General features: G+C 39.0%; 1 protein-coding gene across 2 annotated transcripts in view; it reads right to left on the bottom strand.

Annotated features, from left to right (window-relative positions):
• Window positions 1-16947, bottom strand: part of LOC139453999 (oxidative stress-induced growth inhibitor 2-like) — a 30897-nt gene extending 13950 nt beyond the window's left edge. Inside the window, exons 1-2 of one of the 2 annotated variants that reach the window (XM_071235473.1) lie at window positions 16850-16947; window positions 252-407 (exon numbers count right to left, since the gene is read on the bottom strand). In XM_071235473.1, coding sequence (XP_071091574.1) covers window positions 252-312 — 61 coding nt within the window. In that variant the 5' untranslated portion in view covers window positions 313-407; window positions 16850-16947. Of the gene's footprint in view, window positions 1-251; window positions 408-5607; window positions 5650-16849 lie in introns of those variants that run through there. The other variant, XM_071235474.1, reaches the window with a different exon arrangement.
• Between the last annotated feature and the right edge of the window lie 8421 nt (window positions 16948-25368).

Raw genomic sequence — 25368 nt, 5'->3', positions numbered from 1 at the left:
CAAAAAAACAGGCCAAAAATGTCAAGGACTCCCCATCTAAAACTAAAAGCTTGTTCCCCATTAAACACCTAAAAAGAAAAACGTAATAAAATCGACCCCTGACCTGTAATCTTCAAAGCAAAAAAGCTCCAACCTATTTCATAAGAAAGTCAATGAAAAGGTCCCTGTAGGTTATCTAGGGTTCACCATCAGCTCATTTATTATTGCCTTGCATGGACTGGAAATCGAAACAATTTTAAATCAATACATACCGACAATGACGACATCCGTGTGGACAGCCCCACTGACACAGCAAGGCGTGGACGAGGTCATCTTGGTTCACGACTACCCACAATGCATCAGCAGAAGCAGCAGCAGCAGCAGCAGCACCTCACCACTCAGCACCACCACTGAGGCCCCAACGACAGCTGAAACAATCCAAACTGGCATAAGCTATTGGTGAATGTTATGAGCTCTGCACAAGCGAATCAAACATAACAAGCAATGTTGATCCAATAACCTCACCCGCCTTAATTTGAGCTACAACTTTAATGGGTTTTTTATAGTGGCACTCAGTGTTAGTCATTAAAAAACAAAGCACATATGAAACATTTATCAAACACAGGAAGTTTACAGTAGTTTTCCAACATAGCTACAGTGTTACAAAAATATTTAAAAAGACATACGGAAACTGGGTGTATGTAAAAACAGATGCCAAACTAGATTGGAATTTTTGGGTTCGATCGTAGTTTACTTGACTTCCTCAAGAAGTTGACATCCATATATCACCTGATGAAGGAGTAAGTATATACTCTGCAACGTTGTGTTCCTCATGATAAAGAAGTTGACATCCATAATTCACCTGATGAAGGAGTAAGTATATACTCCGCAATGTTGTGTTCCTCATAATAATGAAGTTGACATCCATAATTTACCTGATGAAGGAGTAAGTATATACTCTGCAACGTTGTCTTCCTCATAATAAAGAAGTTGACATCCATAATTCACCTGATAAAGGAGTAAGTATATACTCTGCAACGTTGTGTTCCTTATAATAAAGAAGTTGACATCCATAATTCACCTGATGAAGGAGTAAGTATATACTCCGCAACGCTGTGTTCCTTATAATAAGGAAGTTGACATCCATAATTCACCTGATGAAGGAGTAAGTATATACTCCGAAACGTTGTGTTCCTTATAATAAAGAAGTTGACATCCATAATTTACCTGATGAAGGAGTAAGTATATACTCTGCAACGTTGTCTTCCTCATAATAAAGAAGTTGACATCCATAATTCACCTGATAAAGGAGTAAGTATATACTCTGCAACGTTGTGTTCCTTATAATAAAGAAGTTGACATCCATGATTCACCTGATGAAGGAGTAAGTATATACTCCACAACGTTGTGTTCCTTATAATAAGGAAGTTGACATCCATAATTCACCTGATGAAGGAGTGAGTATATACTCCGAAACGTTGTGTTCCTTATAATAAAGAAGTTGACATCCATAATTCACCTGATGAAGGAGTAAGTATATACTCCACAACGTTGTGTTCCTCATAATAATGAAGTTGACATCCATAATTCACTTGATGAAGGAGTAAGTATACACTCCACAACGTTGTGTTCCTCATAATAATGAAGTTGACATCCATAATTCACCTGATGAAGGAGTAAGTATATACTCCGCAACGTTGTGTTCCTCATAATAAAGAAGTTGACATCCATAAATTCCTTCACTATCATCACTGTTCTATACACACACCACTTGTAACATAGATTGCTTGACTAAATTACTGAGATGTCTTTACTGCATACCATATTCAACATAATAAGGACCCAGGGCGCTCTCAATATTAGAAATGGGGGGGGGGGGGAGAATATTATTTTGGTGGAAAACAAAGAAAGTTAAAAGATAAATTTTGTGGTTTATGCTGACTGCCTGTTTAAGACAGATATATTTTTCCAGAATTTAATTGCCCATAAGGTGCATATAACACATGAGTGTGTATCAAAAGCGAATAAATAAGCCTTGTGTACATTGATCAATCTGAAGGGGTGCTAATTGGCATTGTTCACAGCCAATATATTAGCAAATATCGCCATGGGCGCTAATTAGAGCGGCACGCTTATTACATCGAATACGGTACTATACATGTGTATTGAAATTAACAAAGTATGTGAGACAGATTTGTTTGCTCATAGCGAGTTCTCAAGTCGTAAATAACAGACTCGGGTTTTGCTAAAACCGACACAGTCTTGAGTACCTCAGTAGTCGTTGGAGCTCTGATTGGGACTTAGATAAGTATGGTTGACCGACATGATTGTATGGTACATAAACCTCATTTCATACAAAGATATGTTTAGATAGTTTTTCCTCTCTAGTGTCAGTGCTGTGGACACCAATGCCAGTGTTATATGGACACGGTGACCCATGAATAACATTACTGACCAATATCCACAGTAGAACGGAGAAGTATTCCAATGTGTAGCAATAAATCTGGATCTGTTGGAGATGACATATCTTCTGCCCACAGGGTCATGGATATTGGTGACATTATGAATATAATTCTCAATGAGCATCATATGTCTGCTTCATGGTGATTGGCTACTTACTGATATTTGCTCCTTTGTTATTTTAAGAGGCCGAGCAACATGAAGTAATATCAACATGTTTGTCTTGTCTGTTTGTTGTTTAAGGCCACATTCAGCATGTATACATGTATATGACGGCTGTCTGTAGGTTTTCGAGTCTGGACCAGACAGTCCAGTGATCCATATTGTCAACAACACTCACGTCATCGGGTACATCAAAAACAAGTCACCTCTTACTTTGGGCATATATTGCTAGGGACCAATGAGCATAGGTTGCTAGGGACCAATGAGCATAGGTTGCTAGGGACCAATGCGCATAGGCTGATAGGGACCAAGGAGCATAGATTGCTAGGAACCAATGAGCATAGGTTGCTAGGGACCAATGAGCATAGGTTGCTAGGGACCAATAAGCATAGGTTGCTAGGGACCAATAAGCATAGGTTGCTTGGGACCAATGAGCATAGGTTGTTAGGGGCCAATGAGCATAGGTTGCTAGAGACCAATAAGCATAGGTTGCTAGAGACCAATGAGCATAGGTTGCTAGGGACCAATGCGCAAAGGTAGCTAAGGACCAATTAAATTATTAGAAACAGAAATCTTTTTCATTCTTACCTTGTATTATTCTCTAAGTACCCATAAAACATATTGTTTTCAAGCATTATTGACATTTTATTTTTACATATTGAGAATAAGAAAACACTGAATTTTTTAGACCAAAACAATTGCATGTTTATGAATAAAGTGATGTTTGAATTCTTTTTTAAAAACAAAATATTACTTGTAAGCATTTTGAAATTTCAATTAGACAATGAATGAATATTTTTTAATGCAAAATTTGCAATGTTACAGTTATTTGCAATAAGGAAGAATTGATATCTTGAAAAAGAAACAACTGCAATACGTGACGTGGCCCCTATCACAGTCTGCATTATGACCAGGTGAGCTAGGTTATCACATCCAGCTGCCAATATGCTGACAAATCCCATGTAAGTTGTCTGTTGCCGTGATAACCTCGCTCACCTGAAGTAGTTGTTATCATAAACTGCGTCAACTTTGTAATAATTAATTCTTCATACCAAAGGGCAATTGCTTTACAAGGCTGTGGACTCACAGAACTAGTCTACCCTGAACTGACCATCAATAATCCTCCATTGTTTTCCCTCAAGTTAGTTCCCAAAGAATGCTGAGTCCCAAACCCACGACCCTGCAGATGGAATCAACATGGTAGAAACGAATGTAATAACTATAACCAATTACCCCATCTCCATGCATCCTGGCTTCCACAATAAGAGGGGTGAACATCAAGCTTTCATTCAGCTCCATCATCTTTGTAATTGGACCACCATCTGGTTGCTAAGAGCATTGTTTTCGGACTGTTATGTATTCAAAGATATTACCAATACCCACAAAGGTAGAAGGATCAAGTGTGGTGATGATATTTGCACATATGCATTTTAGCAACACCAGATGCTGATTGGTCAGTTGAATCGAAAAGACGTCAGAATGATTCATTGTTGAAACAATACCATGACTTAATCCACTGTTCATCAGACGTCACAAATTGATAAAACCATGCAGGGCTCGATTTAGCGATTTAAAACATGCACCAGTGCAGCCCATTATTGAAAAATGTAACCTAAGATATGTCAACATGCACTAAGTGCATGTAAAAAACATCACTCATCTGTTACGTGTCATTTGTTATGCTTTCATGGGCTTGACGTTATCAAACTGTGGGTACTTCAAGATAATGTACACATGTTCCTGTTACGTTTTACAGCAATGTTTCGTAAATTAATGTGACACAGGCAGCAGACCAGACTATGTTTCTACTTGGATAAATTACTGGGACCAGGGTGCAACTGGGTTTTGTCTAGTGCAACTAGGTTTTGCCTAGTGCAACTGGGTTTTGTCAAGTGCAACTAGGTTTTGTCTAGTGCAACTTGGTTTTGTCTAGTGCAACTGGGTTTTGTCTAGTGCAACTAGGTTTTGTCTAGTGCAAATGGGTTTTCATGTCAACATGCACCTGGTGCAATTTAAATCCAGTTCCTTAAATCGTGATCTGCTATAAGAACACAACTATAGACTGACTTCAGCAGAGTTTCTTGTGGGATTAATTTTCATACATCTTCTTCATTTTTTCTCATACATTAAGTAAAAAATAGAATAAGCCATTGAAACTCATCATCAAATGTTTCTCACCAATGAATGCTTTCATGTGGAGGTGTTCATTTATGATTGACTACATACATAATAAATGTAAATTAATGATGACTATCTTAATAAACATGCATGCATTCTTACATAACAATTTAATTACTTAAACATCAACAACTGTCAAAACTTGTGGTTCACATTTCACACCATCAGACTTAACAAATACACATATACATTCTGAATGCTTTTCCAAAACATTTTCAAATATGTTATATGCAGTCAACAAGCCATTCGTTAAATTATTTATGAGTGATGTCTGCTACATTACATGAATATTACAAGCAGTTACTAATCACCAGGACAACATTCCAGCATAATCAATCTCTATATCTATAGTCTCCTTTCTACCTCTGCTATAAGAATACCTTCGTTTCTACTTTGAGCATGAGCTGGGGTATAAAGCTGACATACAATAAGGTTTCAGGGGTTTGGGTAGGTTTGCATTCAGGTATGAGACAATTTCATGATTGGCAAAAGAAATTTAATATTTTCTTCATTCAGGCAATAATATTTCATATTTCCCCTCCAGGGAGTGTTTAACAGGACAAGCACAGAGTAAAAGGTTTGTATCCTGCACAACTCTTTTGCATTAAATGCACTGCTAAATTTCTTTTTAAAAATTCTCATTCAACGATGCTTTTTACCCATTTGTCTGTCATGACCCATTAATTTTTTTTTTTTGAGTTTATCTGTTAATAATTAAAAAACAATTATATCAAGAATGAACAACCAAAATTACTTCGAAAAGTATCTTAATCACACTTATCTGGATACTAATAAATGCTGTTGATATTTCTCAAAGAAATATCTTACCTTAAACACAAGCGGAGTTGTGTGTCTGGGAAGACAGTCACAATATGAGGACAAATTAGCAGCAAATGACGAATTCTCTATGATAAACAGCATGTACCCAACTCCCTCAGCACACACAGGAATCCTGTGTCTGCCAATCAATGGCTGATGCCAAGCAACAAGCCCCGCCTTCAAACAATGATTGACATCAGCGACTGACCCACCCTTCAGGCAAATGTGCTTACTCATGTTGTAAAAGTACATGTGGTATACACTGAACATTAAACATGGATAAGCCAGTCTGTTTGGGTAGGCTTCACTTAATTTGTAGATGAGGGTTAGACTTAAGAACCAGTCACTGTAGCATGACAAGAGGAAATCTGTAAGCATTAAGAACAGCTCATTTTCACAAAATCCATTTATGTTACATAAACTATAAGTCAAAACTGAGCTGTAGACCAGACGGCTGATTTGTATGTTTGTTTCTTGTTTAATGCCGCACTCAGGAATATTCCAGCTGTATGACAGCGTCTGAACATAATGCAGTCATGACCATCGATCTACGCAATTAGGATACGATGACATGCATCAACAAAGTCTGCGAGTCTGACCACCAGATCCTGTAAGTCGCCTCTTACGACAAGGATAGTCACCTCTCACGACAAGCATAGTCGCCTCACACGACAAGCATAGTCGCCTCTCATGACAAGCATAATCGCCTCTCATGACAAGCATAGTCGCCTCTCATGACAAGCATAGTCGCCTCTCATTACAAGCATAGGTTCCTCAAAACCAATTCTAACCCGGATCTTTATGGGTCACTAGATAGATGAAACTTATTGTGACCACCAATATAAAAAAATTAAATTCATTTTTATTGATTGGTTAGTGGATGTCGTAAAGTAAGCAAATAAATGTAAATAAAATGTTACAATTTAACAGAATAGAACTTGGTTCCACCCAATACTATGCTATAAAGTGTATTAACATGTTGATGTTACCATGTCAACAGAAGAGCATTAGTTATACTCACCCTACATGTATGAGCACGTTTCACATCACCCACACATGAATTCACATTCACATTCACATTCACATTCAACACACTGTGTAAATAATACAAAGTTAAAATAGTCATGTCAGCTAAAACAACAGATTCCAGTTCTAATGCTTAACCATGACTGTTTTAGATCAATATAACAATGTAGCCACTGATTATCAATGACAAGAATATAATGAGGCTTGTTTAGAACAGAAAATCATTCATGAAATTATAATAATGCATCCTTTCCATTTCTTTCAAAAATTGGGCCAAAAGTTTCTATCTGCAGGTAAACTTAATTATGGAGAAATAAAAGCGGCCATGTTTAAAGTCAGAATAGAATTCAATGTGCAAATTTTCAAGAGACCAGACTGGGATCGTTCATACAAATTTCAACTCCATAAGCAGAACACTAGAAAAATAGGGTAATGTGAAGGTTAAAAGTCATAGCTTGATGGAAAATCAAAAGATAAACATTCAATGTTATGTCACATCCTTCCTGCATATCAAATTTCATAATGATACATGCAGAATTGGCTGAGTAAGTGGCAAAACTGACATTTTCAAGATGGCAACCATGGCGGCCATGTCTAAAGTCAGATCGGAAGTTTTAGAGACACCAAAGCTGGGATCATTCATACAGTTAGTAGTTTCAGTTTTATGGGCATTGTAGCAATAGAGGAGATGTAACAAATGTAAAATTTCACAATGGACGTAAGGACAACTATTTCAGCCTTTCATATGACTTTCATAGAGCAAAATGATCCATTTTATCATGGCACTAGTCCAAGAATTTGAATCTGTGCCCTCGTATAAATAGATTGGGTACGCTTCATACAACAGTAATTATTCAGCCACTTCTGCAATGTTGAGTCCCTCTCAAGGCCTATTGAGTCTTACAATGTCCATCTTCCAGAGCATGAAATATCAAGTTAACCAAAATACTATACTATTACTGCAGTCAACCTCACATTTAGTGCTGCTCAACGAAGAATTCTCAATGACATTCAACAACATTCAATTATTGAAGGCTATTCGATATTTCAAAGACTGTCCCAGTTCTCGGTAAAATACATTTATTCAAATGTAAACATATTCATTCAATGTTTACAACAAAATAAATAAAACCTTTTTCAAGCGTACTCTGATCCAGGAAGAAATAGAATCTTATATCTCTTGGATAACACAGAAACCACAGACGCTGGTTTTGCTGTATCATTGTTTAAACAGCGTCGGCCTTGGTGGGGTAGAATGTAAACAGGTGCAGCTCTTGGCTTCCTTCACTTCTCATGGCTTGCATATCATTATTTTCAACATGGTTACTAGTAGGGCTGGGGCGAGTCCAAATTTACTGCCCGGGTACCCCCCCTATTACTCGACCCTACCTGGGTACCCACTGTAGGTCTCAAGAGATAGGTAAAACATGTCCCCTTGGGAATAGTTTGACCGTACTCCTGTCAAAATAAATTTAGATACACATATAATCCGATCTGGTCATACATACACTGACGTTGACTGATGTTTTATCATTATGCAATCATATAAGTTCAAAAGGAATGTGTGCAAAGTAAGAAAGAAATGAGTTCATTTATCACTTATAGCGTAACCATAGAGTTCTAGATAATTTGTGCCCTTAAACAATATAATCACGTGACTAACCACAGGTCCGGGTAGTCCTGTGGGTACCCGGGTCCTACTCAGTACCCACCCGACCCGGGTGCCCGAGTTATCAATCCCAGCCCTAGTTACTAGGCCATGCTAGGCTAGTTTCTTGTTATTCTTATCACATTTCTGAGAAATGTCAGGTGTCGCATATTTACAGCGGCAATGCTGACACCTAGTCATGCACAGATCAAGGCACTCATCCAATCAGACGTCATCATTACAGCACGTGAGGCTATTTCTATTTTAAAATAAGTACTGACATGTTTATCATGATAAGGAGGGCATGCTGAAAGTGATTTTCCTGCTAATGATAGATCTGGTTGTGCTTTTCGACATGGGGTATGATGGACTGACAAAATAATCCGGTCATCGTGATTCTCAAAAGCGTGACATCATTTAAAATGCTTACCTACAGGTTCTAGTCTCACGAGTTCGACAGTTTACAACATTGTGACAATTTACCTATTAACAAACTACCACATTTTGTTATAATGTTTAACAGAATAAATTACTAAGACCATGTGCAAATTAACAAGATGTTTATAACATCATGACTACAGTACAATAAAAGAAACCCTTTCCATATTCATAAGAAATCAGTGTTTAAGAAAAAACAGTTTCGTTTTTCCACCCAAACAGATTCCATGGGGCATAAAGTGAAAAAAGGAGTGACAATTATATAGATGGATAACTAAACATCAGTGATGACACCAGGGCACCGTTCCACAAAGCGATCTTAGCGTTAGGACTATCGTAAGCCAGTGTTAGAGTATGGGAGTTATGATCATCTTAGCGCTAAGATGGCTTTGTGGAACGGGGCCCAGGTGTTCCCCAAAAGGGTAAGCATGTCCTGCCCTAACGGCAGCACCTGCCCACTCGCCACTAAAGAGCATCAGTGTACAATGCTATAACTGACATGGTGAGGTTGAGGATTAACATTCAGTGATTATTCAATAACAGAGTTGAGCAGGTTTAATTGTCCTATTGAGTGACTCACCAGACACTGAGAGTTGTACAAGTTCAGGACTCGGTGGTCGTCAGAGGGTCCGTTGGAAGACTCTGAAGCTCTCTACCCAGTGCTCTACTCCTCTAGACACCATGTAAATATAGATCACTATCTGACCAAAGGCCTCTCTTCAAGTCCCTGACCTTCCTTATACAGCCCATCTTGACATGATCTAGTTTATACATAAATGTCCTGCCTCATTTAACCAAACCTGTGGTTTATATTCAGGGACATCTGCAATGGACATTAAGGTTGTGTATTATTCATTGTTCATTGTCTTCTTGATCACAGGTTGGCCCAAACTGGTGACCCAACATGAATACGTCCCCATCTGTGTGTGTTATAGTGAGGGGGAACCTGCTGGATTGACATAAGCAGTGTTGTAAAGGGTAAGCATGCACTGGCCACTCAGTGAAGAGGTATCCATGGTCATTGACTCCATTGAGGTCGCGGGACAGGTCAAAACTACCTCAGGTGTAACAAGTCTTCAGCACACAACAGCTGCTCTAGTTTCTGTGAGTGAGTCAGTTCAGTTTAACACTGCTTTGAACAGCATTCCAGTGATATCATGGCTAGTTGGTTTAATGTGGATGGGGTGTTTGCTTAAGTTGGGACGAAAGCCTGAACGTTTAATACTTTGGGAAACCCATGAGCACTGGTACTGTGCGGACAACCTAGAAACAATAATTGGGACGAACCAGGATCATAATCCACAATCACAGGTGCCTGGCATGTTCAAGGGACATAACTCTACACAGCGAGTTGCATTAGATGACACACCACCACCCACGTAGCGGTACACGCATGTGGGAAAGAAACACTATTTTCTCAGAGAGTTAGGTAGTCCTCTTAACGAGTTATCTTAAAACTTGATGTGATTATGTGAATTTACTTATCTGATCTGTTATCAGTGAAACAAATTAGACATTTGCAAGAATAAAACATTCCTTATTAATATGTAAGCCTAAATTACAGGGATAATAAATTCCAACCAACCTGTGCTGTACAAATGGGAATGAACATCGGCCTCAGTCACTGAGAACCAAGATAAATCCCTAGATGTGCAACCAGACCTCCACACAATGAGGAGAGGTGAAATGGGCTAGCTCAGTGAGATACCATGCCCAAGTTTAACATGAATACCACACTTAGACACAGTACTTAGTCCCTTAATGCCTTGTGCCAGACAGGGTAACAACAAGTACCATCTTTTAATGTCTTTTGGTATGACGCGGCCGGGGATCAAACGCCAAACCTCCGGGTGGACGCTCTACCACTAGACCACGGAGGCGGTCTCCACACAATGAAGTTAGACTGGAAGTTTCAGAGGGTTGCGGGTAGGATGATATTGATGATGGAGTGAGTGAATGTTGTTTTATGCCACATTCACTATGTCAGCAATATTGCAGCTAAGCTACCACTGAATGTCAGCAATTAAGTCGGGGACTCAGTAAGGCAACCAGTGACTGAAAACATGAGCATAAATCACCAACAATACTACAAACAGCAAAGTGTTGCTATGGACCAACCATAACCCACATCCATACAGAGAAATAGAGGGATTCTACCAAAGTTGATATCATCTGAGATTTTTTTAAATAGCAATGCCAAAGAAGCTAATTCAAAAACATAGGCCCCCTAAAATACGTCTTTTTGGGGGGTTTTGGCAGAGATTTCTTATGAATATGAACTTCCCAAAATATTGTTGGTTGGTTGTTTTTAGGGCGAGGAAGGTACGTTTGTTTTTCTTTGAAAAACTATAATTTGCACCACATCAGAAGAAGACTCCTTTCAAATAGATATAATGACTGTTTGATCTTGGAAGAAGTGCAAGCAATTTACACTAGTGAGGTGAAATGGGCTTCAAAATTATTGAACTTATATTGCGACGTGCCTAGGCCGGCCTGATGCCAATTTATAGTGCTAGTCCACTGAGATACCATGCCACAGTTTAACATGAATACTAGGGCTGCAACGAATACACTATGAGGCGAATACGATTCATATCACGAATATAGAATACGAATATTAATTCACAACTACAATAACAACTCAGCACTTTAAGTATTATTCATTATATTCAGTGACACAAAAACATCATAAATTATTTGACATGGTTTGTTAATTATACATTGATATACTGCACTTATCCAGGTACTAGTATCTGCTCAAATGCGACAATGACCAGTGAAAACACTACTATCAAATTTAATATTATAAGAGTGTTGTCATTGAAAGAAATCTCATCTTCCCTAGGCAAGAGAGTTAACTGACTATAAAAGTCCAGTTTCCACCCTTGCCGAACTAGGCACAACATAGATCTTGATTATCGATCAGATCGTCTTGACTGGGCGACACCGTTTTGTTTGAAACAAATGCAAGTGATAGAATCTGATTGGTCCACAGGAGAGGCTTAGAAGGGACATAACTCGTAATAACCACTGGTGGCGCTACGATCGAGCCCAGGAATTCCAGCCAACTTCGACAAGGGCGGAAACTGGACTTTTAAAGTCAGTTAACTCTCTTGCCTTAGGAAGATGAAGAAATTTATGCATATAATATGTTGTTATGGATATTTTTAGGTACAGGGTATGTAGATATACATGATAGCATATTCATAGATATTCGATTCTAGTGGCCATGAATAACGAATTCAATTCATGAATTGTTACGGTTCGATTCATCGAATATGCGAGTGATTCGTAACAGCCCTAATGAATACCCCACACAGACATAGTATACTGACTGGGACTGTTTTAGGGGGTGAAATGCAGCACTATGCTATACTGATCACTGTGTAATCATCGGTTACCATGACACCCCAATGAAATGACATCACCAATCTCTCTGCCCCTGAAACTGGTTAGTTTTACTTTTCACTCAAGACACTGGTTATTACTGTTAATAAACAGAAAAAGTTGGAAGAAAGATTTTGGATGATAAACAAGATCTCCCCCTCATGTTTATTGGAGTTTCTGTATATGTGCAATCAACTTTGAGTACCACTTACGACAAGAATTACAACTATCCAGATCCCAGGTGACTCAGCAGCACATGCGAAATAATGTGACATGTTGCACATTGTATAATAACTCATATTCAGGTCTGACCTCACACTGCCTAGCATAGCTACAATCAATATTCAATTCATAGTTTGTATCCCACTAGACATGCTTGATAAAGCATATCTTTCACCCTATGAAATACTACATATCACAATGCTTATTATCAACCATCCATTAAGGGTGAAACGATACACCGATATTCCGATGCATCGCGATACTTGACCCACGATACGATATACGATACACGTGGGCCCATTTATCGATACGCCACGATACGGAACGCAAATCTCAAGTAAAGCGTTTCCTCGCTATTGTGCCTTTCAATAAACCGCTAACTTGGTTATAGCGCGCGGTAACGCATGGCTCCCCAAAACGTACTTACATTTTTAATAAGCTCAGGTTTTACACCGACATGTTTTTCCCCATCTCAAAAAACATTATCAGCTGATCCCCGCAAGCACATAACACCGGAAATACCTGTCAGCAAATCCGAACTGAAGTACGCAATTAAATACCGTTACTATACTATCTTGTTATTAAAACGTGTTCATTATATATCTGGAGTTGTGTTTGTAATATATTTTATTAATTTTATTCAAAATTTCATTTAATATTGTTTTCATTAACAGGGGGTTAATCGTGAAATCGTGTGTGAAGAGATACTGCAACCACGGTCAGATTACCGCTTTTGACGTATTGAAACGAACTTTAGTTGCTAGAGAATGGATACATATATTATAAATGCCATACTTTGACTCCTTAAAAGTCATGTGTGTGGCAATTTGGCGAATATATGTCAACATAACGTTTTCGCAATCGAAATACATGTAGCACGGGAAGTCCCTAGGGTGACTGATCAAATTGTTCCATACGTAAAAATATCCTGCAACAGCAATCACCAGTACCAAAATGCTACACTTGTGGTTCTTATAATTTGAAATATATATATATATATAGTAAAAGCTACAGCTAAGGTAACACGATATTGAAATATATTATTCCTGATAAATAGCTTTGGAGTTGTATCACCGGTGGAGTACATTAATTATTTTCTGGTGCTTGAACTTTGAATTGTTTTTAAGGAAAGTTAGAGAAAGTTCCAACTTCAGTAGTCTTGTTATTATAAAATAATTTTGACTGTTCCAAAATCATGAAAGGTTCCATCTTGACATGCTTTAAGTCTTGTTTTATTTATCATTGCGTATCGAGATACGTATCGTATCGTGACCAGAATATCGAGATGCGTATCGTATCGTGACCTTCCTGTATCGTTGCAGCCCTACCATCCATTATGAAGCAAAATGGATGTCATTGGATAATAAACCAATCTTGTTCAATGGACGCACATTTATTTTCAAAATAGCTGCAGTTGCATGTAATTTTTGTGCCCGGAAACAGTTTTGTTTGTTTGTTTTTTGTTTTGTCTGTTGTTTAACGCCGCACTCAGCAATATTCCAGCTATACGACGGCGATCTGTAAATAATCAAGTCTGGACCAGACATTTTAGTGATTGACATCATGAGAATCAATCCATGCAATTTGGATACGGTGACATGCATCAACCAAGTCAGCTAGCCTGACCACCCGGTCTGGAAATAGAAACTGGAGACTAAACTATGATGTGCAGACATATTCATCAAGCACCCTTAAGCAAAAGATAAGGGAGATATGGGTAGGGCAAGTGGGTTAACGTCCCAGACAGAGTTGTCTCCCTGAACTGCCAGGATCGACTGGTCACATGTTCAAATCCCAGACCTGTTGATGATGATCCTTTCTTGTGAGCAACATAGTCATGACAGCTGCGATGAATGTCCACTGTACCACTTCAGGCTTCCACAGACCCGTGATGATCCCGGGGTAGAAAAGGTCTTCAGCAACCCATGCTTGCCATAAAAGGTGACTATGCTTATCGTAAAAGGCGACTAACAGGATCGGGTGGTCAGGCTCGCTGACTTGGTTGATGCATGTCATCGATCCCAATTGCGTGGATCGAAGCTCATGATATTAATCACTGGATTGTCTGGTTCAGATTCGATTATTTACAGACCGCCGTCATATAGCTGGATATTGCTGAGTGCGGTGTTAAACAACAAACAAATCAGGCTTTCACAAAGTGTTAGAAATTAACTGGATATTAGCTGGATATTGCTGAGTGCGGTGTTAAACAACAAACCAATCAGGCTTTCACAAAGTGTTAGAAATTAAGCATGAGTGTTATGGATCATTATGATAACTTTTAAAGGTGCCCTAACATTTAATTGAATACTATAGCTCCAGAACCCAGAAGTCTCCTTACAACTCTTAACACTGCTCCCAAATTAAGCCTATAAGATTCTTAAACAACTGAAATACTGTTCAAATACATCCACTCATTTAAATGAATTCATTATGAGACTTACAAACCCAGAGATCAAATAATGAATTAAAAATGGAAAAGGGATTCTTAAATATTTGCGCTAACCTCTTGACATACTTAAAAACTCAGGCATTTTTCTAACTAAAATTGAAAATTTGTTGTTATTAGGACAGTCATAAATAAGGAACTATTGTGTTTCATGACACAGGGAGGGAAAATGCTTTATTGTTTCAGCTTATTTCCATTGTTGATTACCCATTAATCATCTTAATAGAGCTCCAGATAAGCTGCGTAACTGCGTAAAATACGCATCAGAAATGCAGAAATACACAGTAAAATATAATCCAAGCGTATCAAATACGCAACGAACATTACAGATACGCTACAAAAATAAAACTTGTGCGTATCATCAAAATATTGTGAAGTAACCCTGCGTATTCGATTAGCAAATCAGCAACCTATTTTGAAAAAAACGGGCATTCCGTCAACCTTGCCAAACTCCACGATGACAGTTACATCATGATCATTTGCCATCACACTTTCTTGTGGAAGTATCGTGGTATTTTTGAGTCCTATAAAGCTCTCGAACCCACACGGCACCAGTTTGCAGGGACTAGATGAATAGTGTTTTTTAATATTTAACTTAAATACCCACATGTGTAAAAACTAGTGGGTAACAGAAATTTGAATACGCAGATAGAATTACTGATACCCAATGATTTTAAAATGCGTGGGTAAAATACCCACAACACCAAAAGCTTATCTGGAGCTCTGTCTTAATAGGATCCCCTGCAAATCTGACACACAACACAATGACAGGTAGTGTTCCCGTTTAACGGTAAATACCTGTTTTTTACTGGTGAAATTGGGCCTGGACCGGTAATTCATGTGACTGCCAGTCCCTGTGGACCGGCAAATAGAGTACCTTATAAATCTTTGTTGTTGAACAAAACATCAGCGATATTCATATAAGTATATTTTTCAAATGAAGTCAGCTTGTCTTTTACCTTCAGGGATTCCCCTTGTCTATTTCTAGTGCAAGGAAATAACATTTTGCTTAGATTCGAGGTTAAATATTCATTTGAAGCAACTTAGTCTTGAAAAAGAAAAAAAAAGAAAATTGCCACTGAATTTTGTGTGAATGATGTGTAGATCTAACTAAGTAACTTCAGAGATGGTGTCATGTTGAGTGAATTAAAACCATATAATTTTTATACGTTTATTTAATTGTTGAAAGTTGGGAATGACAAAAATTAGGAGGGGACTGGTTTAGCATTGCCAGTCCACCAGGACTGGCAGTTTCAAAAGCCAGCGGGAACACTGACAGGGATAGCGTACCCAATAAAAGGTCGAATCTGATGCCAAAAGGACAATTGAGTTGAAAATTTCATTTGTGACTAATGGCTAAAAATATTCCTGGAAGGGATGATTTAGAGACTCTGACTTGAGAAAGCAAAAAGTTAATTAACAAGCACTATACTTAGTTTGGGGTATGATAACTCTGGTTTTGGTATGATTTCTTGTGCGTTTGGTCAAACTTATCTCCTCATCAGTCAGAAACCTGTGGTCTAAGACTCGTGAAGCTCCTCCTCATGTGCAATTCATCATCGAACCATTTTCTCTCTGAAGATGCTTAAACCATGCCAGTCTTATGTAATCAGTATGTATGACTATATACACACCAAGATCTAAGTTACAAACAAGCCTAAAAACAAGTCAGTTGCCAACGAACGGAGAACAAAAAAATAATAATGTTCCAGCTATTGGATCATTGTCATTATTGATGGGTACACCGTTAATTCCTCGTCAAAAGGCGACGGCCCCAAAACGGGTAACGGTCGAAGGATCGAAATTTACATCATACTTCTTACCGCGAGGGGTTACCTCCAGTTATTACATACGACGCAACTTAAAGCCAAACAATTCTTTTTCACTCTTTCAATTACGAAAAAACATAACCATTGACAGGACTGAGAAAGCAGTGATTACATGCGACGACAGCACATTGGCAATCATCCAAGTCAAAACGCTCGACTCACTGCTCGTCATGTCTGAGAGCCACACGCGTGTGTTCATGTGTAGCGCCTTATATACATGTCAGATTACGTACGATGCTGTCTAAACCTTACCCGCGAGTCATTCGAACCCTTTGTGTCCGTCAGCGTCACATTATGCTATATAGCTCCATCCACCCGACAAGTAAAGAAACGCCGCACATCGGAACATTGCCAAGGACCAGGTAGGAAGGATGACATTGCAACATTTATCACTGTCGAGCGCGATGATTGGTCGGTTTGTGACTGCCGGGTTGTATCGGAGTGGTTGATTGGCTGATATGCGGTGCTTATTTTCTCATATCGCTCGGCGTGTCGCTCTTACATAAGTTCCTTGTACCGCTGTTATATATAAGTTCCTTATATTTTGATCTGAGAGAATAAAATATCGTTCACATATGTGACTGGTACAGTTAGTTTGCATTCAGACATAGCTTTGTATGGATTTGTGAATTATAAGTAGAACGATTGTGTGATGTCACATACATAACCATTTCGTCACATTCGGCAACACAGTCAGGTCTCATATAGCACTGTTGCCAGTTATGATAATACACAACCATCGTCAATATGCATCGAAAGCCAAAGTAAGTTTATATGGAATAATATAAGTATGTAACGTCTTGATTTTATTAAATGTATTTTGAATCCCCTTAACAGAAAAGTTGATTCGGCAACCCTTAGTCCGGATTTGAAATGGTGACGGGTATACTTTATGGACGCTATATCGTTTTGTTTTGGTTTTTGTATTGTTGAGAGTTGGGTTTTTTTTTTCTTTTGTTGGTTTTTGAGGGGATGGGTGTGTGTGTGTGTGAGGGGGGGGGGGGGGGGGGGGGGTGTTGGTCTTCAGCGTTATCCTGTCTATTTCAACAACAGCGTCGTTCTGGTAAACCATGATTTAATGACATATCTTATATTGAAATAAAGTCGCGATTGTGACTGATCGTAAAGAAAACGCTTTATAGAGAGGTTGGATGACGGTGACTATTTGTAATCTTGGTATATGCGAGGTACATTATTTAATCGATTAATTTTACTTCTGCTCGTACGAATACAACACATGGATGGAGATTGAGGTCACCTTAATTCAAACATATTTAATTAAGAAAAATGAATTGGATTAGTCACAAGCGAAACACTGTGAGGACTTCTCCTATGAATTCACTTAAATTGTGGCTCCAGAAAAAGCTGTAAATAATGCAGATGAAGACAAGACTGTGATAAGCATGCATAACCGGCCCGAATGTTTATATATATATACATACATAATTATACACGTGGCTTCAAAGCCCTCTTAAAATTGAACACATGTATTTACAAAAAATATGAACTTACAAATACGATGTACGTAACTTTGGATGTTTTTTCGCTGACTGCGTCTTCTAAATATGGGTATGACATTGTTGCACCTCAATTGGAAATAGACGGCAATCCTTCACGTGACGTGTTGGTGGATACACATGCTCTTACTCTATAAATAGATCACAACAGCTGCACTGTGTATCAAGTGATTCCATTACAGTTTCGTCTAATGAGGTTGCAGTCAAATCATCTCCGAACGTTTCCCTTGGGTCAATAAACTACCCAATGTAACCGGGGAGAAAGAAAATATACAGACTCGCTTTGATTGTGAATCAGAATGAAAAGGTACATTTCCTTTAATGAAATCGAATATTTTTTATAGCAGGCAGGCATAGAAAGAATCACGCCAGATAAAAAAAATACCAGAAAAGACTTTCCACCCACGATGAACAAAAAAAACCGGATTTGTGAACTCGACTTTACCTAAACTCCAGTTCTTCGATATATCCATTAAACACTACGAATACACGACCTAGATATATACATTAAACACTGCTAATTCACGTCCTTGGTATACACATTAAACCCTGCGAATTCACGTCCTTGGTATACACATTAAACACTGCGAATTCACGACCTTGGTATACACATTAAACACTACGAATTCACGACCTAGATATATACATTAAACACTGCTAATTCACGTCCTTGGTATACACATTAAACACTGCTAATTCACGTTCTCGATATATCAATTAAACACTGCTAATTCACGTTCTCGATATATCAATTAAACACTGCTTATTCACGTTCTCGATATATCAATTAAACACAGATAATTCACGTCCTCAATAAACACATTAAACACTGCTAATTCACGTTCTCGATATATCCATTAAACACTGCTAATTCACGTTCTCGATATATACATAAAACACTGCTTATTCATAGATATCATAGATACAAATATGAAATTCTGGAGCTCGATAGTCACATGTTCGCGTTGTACAAAGGCATTGCAAACTGTCACATAAGGCCACAAGGTGGTGCTGAACTCAGGATCTCGTTTGACCGCCCCGGGCAGCAATCACGGCTCTGTTTTTCCTCGGCACTGTCTGGATAAGTGTACGAATTCTGTCCTGCGGAATTCTGCGCCGTTCGGCTTGTAATGCGTTGGTCAGTTGCGGGAGTGTCTGCGGCGTGTTCTGACGTTGACGTACACGTCGATCGAGTTCATCCCAAAAATTGAGTTGAGATCTGGAGATCTCGACGGCCAGGGCAAGACGTTGATGTTGGCATTATGAAGGTAGTCTACCGTGACACGAGCTGTGTGCGGTGGAGCGTTGTCCTGTTGAAACAGCTCCCTTTGGCGGCCAATGTTTGGAAGAAGGTGAGGTTGAAGAATTTGATTCATGTAGCGATTTGCTGTCAAATGTCCCTCAACGACACACAAGTCAGATCTCGTGGTGTAGGATATGGCCCCCAACACCATGACACTACCGCCACCGAAACTGTCGAATTCACGTATCCAATGTAGGGCAAAACGCTCATTTCGACGACGATAAACACGTTGTCCTCCATCTCGCCGGTGAAGAAGTCGTGATTCATCGCTAAACCACACTCGTCTCCAATTTCTCCAATTCCAAGAACGTAAGGTATGGCACCAACGCAAGCACCGCTGTCGATGGATCTGTTGCAAAACAGGGACGATAACTGGTCTTCGCGAAGATGGTTTCTGACAGTCTGGTCCGATATCCTCCTCAAACCAGGGATGCGTCCTGAAGTCTCCGTGGCTGTGGCATTGCGATGACGTAGGTGGAACAGTCGATTGTAGCGATCCTGTGCAGGGATGGTAACTCTTGGTCGACCGGATCTCGGACGGTCTGCAGTGGAATTGAACTGTGTATATCGGTCCCAAAGGCGGCAAATGTTGCTGTGGTGGACGTTGAAGTGGCGTGCAACAGAAGACTGCGATTCCCCTCTTTGGATACGTCCTGTGACAATGTTCCGATCGGCAGTGCAGAGTCTCAGCATTTTCGAAGTTGAAATATGTTGACAATTAAATGACAAATTATTGGCTTATGCTTGCCTTTTTACAGCCACTACCACGGGTTACGAATGCCATAACTTGCACGTGCATTTTGCTTTACTGTTTTCCTCCATGAAATTTGTGAACAAGTGTGAAAACAATGCCGTTTAAGACATTGTAAATCGACAGTGGCTGCGTTTTGACGCACCGTTTGTCGAATATAAGGCCACCAACCTTTTCCAATAACATATGTCCTATTTATATACGGGATGTTTTGTGTAGTCAGGTTCGATGAACTACATACTACCTGTGCGTTTCATTTTTTGAAGAGTGTATACATTATAATCATGGCATAAAATCGATAGATGCGTCAATGATCTGTCAATGTTAATTACAAAACTGCTGAATGTTTCCTTCATATTATATATATATGTGAATCGAATGTGCATAAAATGATAATTAAACTAGCTTATCAGTAACATATGTTTGAAACTATTTATCATGTTATGGTCAATGGTGTATCCTATCTCACACAATAACATAAAAACATCCTATCTCTCACAATCACAAAACAACATCCTATCTCTCACAATCACAAAACAACATCATATCTCTCACAATCACAAAAGAACATCCTATCTCTCACAATCACAAAAAATCCTGTCTCACAGTCATAAAAAAAAACATCCAATCTCACACAATCACAAAAGAACATCATATCTCACACAATCACAAAAAAACATCCTATCTCACACAATCACAAAAAAACATCCTATCTCACACAATCACAAAAAACATCCTATCTCACACAATCACAAAAAACATCCTATCTCACACAATCACAAAAGAACATCATATCTCACATACTCACAAAAGAACATCATATCTCACACAATCACAAAAAACATCCTATCTCACACAATCACAAAAAACATCTTATCTCACACAATCACAGAAAACATCCTATTCTCACACAATCACAAAAAAACATCCTATCTCACACAATCGTCCCGCCAGCAGGCTCATTTTGAGGATTCATTGTAACAGGTAGAGAAGTGGTAAACAGAAGCTGTTAACTGAAGTAAGTCACTCTATCAGGTAAGCTGCGTATTTGTGTTAGAGAATTATATGGAGCCCCTAATTATTTATCAATATTATTAGACCGCCTCCGTGGTCTAGTGGTAGAGCGTTCGCCCGGAGAGCGGAAGGTCCGGGGTACCCTGTCTGGTGCTCGGTAGGGGCTAAAACAAGGACTGGTAGGCTCGGAGTCAATATACTGCGTCTGAGTGGGGTATTCATGTTAAACTGCGGCATGATATCTCAGTGAGCTAGCACTATAAATCGGCATCAGTCCGCACTAGTACAAGCAGCCACACAAACACACACACGTACATGCACGTCGCTATATAAGTGCAATAATCTTGGACGCGACGTTAAACCCCATTTCACCTCACCTATTAATATTATTAATGCTGTATATATGTAATGGGTTGTGTCGTTGCAATAACCAAGTCTGATAAACTTGGTATCACGTTCCAATAAATATGCAAATGCAATATCCCGGCGGGGGACACCAGAAATGGGCTTCACATATTGTACCCATGTAGGGAAATCGAACACGTGTCTTCGGTGTGATTCATATCTCAATCGGAATGCTAAACGCGGTGATCAGTTTGAGAATGTGCTATAACAAAGATTTTATCCATGACAACCACAATGTCACTTTGACAAATTATAATACGGAAATTAAACAAAACAAGTTTACACCTTCATGACAAACATATAGGGCCAATTTGACATTTTAAAGGACGGAAATTGTTGATGAAACTACTTTTACCTTAAAATACAATGGGGTCAATTTGACAATTCGAATGACGTAAATTAAAGACAAAAGCAAGTAGCTGAACTTGAAAAAATTGACCGATATTACCTACCTCGACAATGAATCGCCACGTGCTTTGTGTTCATATACCTTTAGGCGGCCGCAATAATTGTGTCAGTGCATCTGAACCTTCCAGAAACAGTTCGAAAACAAGAACGCTTTCCCCCGAATCGGTAATAAAATAACACGTGACATCGCAATTCGAAGAATATAATCCGGATACGTATGACAACAGCCGGAGGTAGTTTGTCTTATATCTTAGGAAAAGGGGATTTCCCGTAAGTGGATGATGTAAGCAGTTTACTGTGGCGTCGCTACAAACAGAACATGCTGTAAACTACAAGTATAACGAACACGCTGATAACGAACTGACTGATATAACGAACTGGTTTTTTTTTTGTCTCGACATGTAAACCATTCTACGGTCGAAACGGCGTGAATGTCATTATTTGTCGTGTTATATTTCAATGGAGGTACAAAGTTCTTCTAAAGTTTGGGAATTGTAACGTCATACTTTAGGCAGTGGTTCCTATATCAAGACAGAAGCATGACAGTTATATGACACTGAATACAGGCCACGCTTTATTAATTTTTTGTTTCACGGATATATTCCACACATGGTCGGGCGAAATAAAAATATATAGCTATGTCATTTATTTATTTATTTATTTATTTATTTATTTATTTATTTATTTATTTATTTATTTATTTATTTATTTATTTATTTATTTATCTATCTATTTATCATTCTGCCGTAGAGTTAAATTGCAACTGGCTTCTTGAATCACTGATAGTGATGTCAACATGATATTTATGTATAACAATTTAATTATATTGTATAAAACGGTCTATATTACTAGCGGGGATTTAATAAAAATACATATTTTTATGTTTAATTTATTTCCTTTCCAGCTGCTTTTCAGAAGGGTCGGCGGGTCCGTGAAACGAAAAATAAAATTGTGTGGCCTAAATGTTCCGATTTTTTATGTACATTATATTCTACGTAGTATGAGGGGGTATGTGTCTCCTTGATGAATGTCACGGTACAGTTCAGGACATCATGTACGTGTATATTCATATACCTTTAGGCGATTCTTTAATCTGCTATAAGTCTCAATATGTGTCTTATTCATTGTATCTAAAACATGAAAAGGGATTATTCCGCCATTCCAAAGTCCGCGTTGGTTGCTGAAACAGTGTAGCTATTCCCGTTTGTAGCCTGCTATCAACAAGGTGTAACGGCTGCTGAAGACATAAGTAATTACTTATATACATGAACGAGTTACCTGACACGCAGTTAAACAAACTGGGATGTACTGACATACCACATGTTAAGAGATCGGGGTCATATTGACATATTATTCTCTATGTTTAGAGATCGGGGTCATATTGACATATCACCCTATGTGTTGAGAGATCGGGGTCACATTGACATGTCGTCCTTTTGGTTTAGAAATCCGGGTCATATTGACATATCATCCTCTTTATTTAGAGATCGGGGTCATATTGCAATATCGTCCTATGTGTTTAGAGATCGGGGTCATGTTGACATATCATTCTACGTGTTGAGAGATCGGGGTCATATTGACATATCTTCCTTTTGGCTTAGAGATTGGGGTCATATTGACATATCCTATGTGTTTAGAGATCGGGGTCATATTGACATATCATCCTATTTGTTGAGAGATCGGGGTCATATTGACATATAATACTATGTCTTTAAAGATTGGGGTCATATTGACATATCATCCTATGTGTTTAAAGATTTGGGTCATATTGACAAATCTCCCTATGTGTTTAGAGATCAGGGTCATGTTGACATATCACCCTATGTGTTTAGAGATCGGGGTCATAGTGACATATCATCCTATGTGTTGAGAGATCAGGGTCATAGTGTCATATCCTATATGTTTAGAGATCGGGGCCATATTGACATATCATCCTATTTGTTGAGAGATCGGGGTCATTGCGACATATCATCCTATGTGTTTAGAGATCGGGGTCATATTGACATATCGTCCTTTGTGTTCACATATCTAGGTTACACCGTCGTCCTTTGTGTTTACATATCGAGGTTATACCATCGTCCTATGTGTTTACATATCGAGGTTACACCGTCGTCTTATGTGTTTACATATCAATGTTATACCGTCGTCCTATGTGTTTACATATCAAGGTTATACCGTCGTCTTATGTGTTTACATATCGAGGTTACACCGTCGTCCTATATTTCACCAGAGACAGTGCTTATATTGACTTCTATAGGTATGGTTTCACCGGGAATTACTCCACACACAAACTGACTAGAATGCCTTGTACTTTCTTTTAAAAAACTATGTAATAAAGAACAATCTAATCGCTTCCTGGTATCCGTAGAGAGGATTGGGTGGAAGACCTGGCACCCGACGGTGCCGAATGAACGACTTGTCGCAGCGAGTACCCTTGAGCGTTGGAGTAACGCACCAGTGATGGGCACTCCACCTTCTGACCTGTTATACAAATTTTAAAATAGAAAGGCTTTCATCACTATATCATTTTCTTTGAGTTAGTATTGTTTTACGCCGCGTTCAGCAATATTTCAGCAACATCACGGCAGGGAACACCAGAAAAGGGCTTCACACATTATACATATGAGGGGAATCGAACCCGGGTCTTCGGCGTGACGAGTGTACGTTATAACCACTAGGCTACCCGACCGCCCCTTTATCAAATGCGAGAGCCAGACTTCAAGTCTACTTTGCCCCGTTGGGGTCACGGGTCGCCCAGTCGTCTAACGCGCCGCGATTCGCTGTGCAGAGTTGCGTCCCTTGGACACGCCAGAAACCTAGGTTGTGGGTTCGAATCCCGGTTCGCCTCAATTCTGTTTCTAGTTTTGTCAGCACTAGAACCGTGGTCATGGGTTTCACCGAAGTGGTAAACGTCTGAGATTTACATAACTTCGGGCCTTCCTCCCACATCAAGCTGACACGCCGCGATATGACTGGAATACTGTTAAAAGCGGCGTTAAACCCAACTCACTCACTCACTCACTATGTCAAATACGAGAGCCAAACTTTAAGTCAACTGTGCCTTGAACAGCTGATAAACACAAGTGACACACGGTGGCATAATCCCTTCATATACGTGTACCCTGCGCGAGTGGCAAGACCTGACCTCATTGCAAGCTCAAACGTCTTCCACATTTATAAGACTACTCGCACTGTATGCTGATGATCCCTCCCGACATTTGTGAAATAATAATAATAATAATAATAATAATAATAATAATAATAATAATAATGAGTATGGTTTTATGCCGCTTTTAGCAATATTCACACATTGTACCCATGTTGGGAATCGAACCCGGGTCTTCGGCGTGACGAGCCAACGCATTAACCACTA

Source organism: Haliotis cracherodii, unplaced genomic scaffold, assembly GCF_022045235.1.
Source record: "Haliotis cracherodii isolate W230 unplaced genomic scaffold, xgHalCrac1.p SCAF_10, whole genome shotgun sequence".
Lineage (NCBI taxonomy): Eukaryota > Metazoa > Mollusca > Gastropoda > Lepetellida > Haliotidae > Haliotis > Haliotis cracherodii.
The sequence above is the reverse complement of the archived record's forward strand: the minus strand, read 5'-3'. Positions and strand labels throughout refer to the sequence as shown.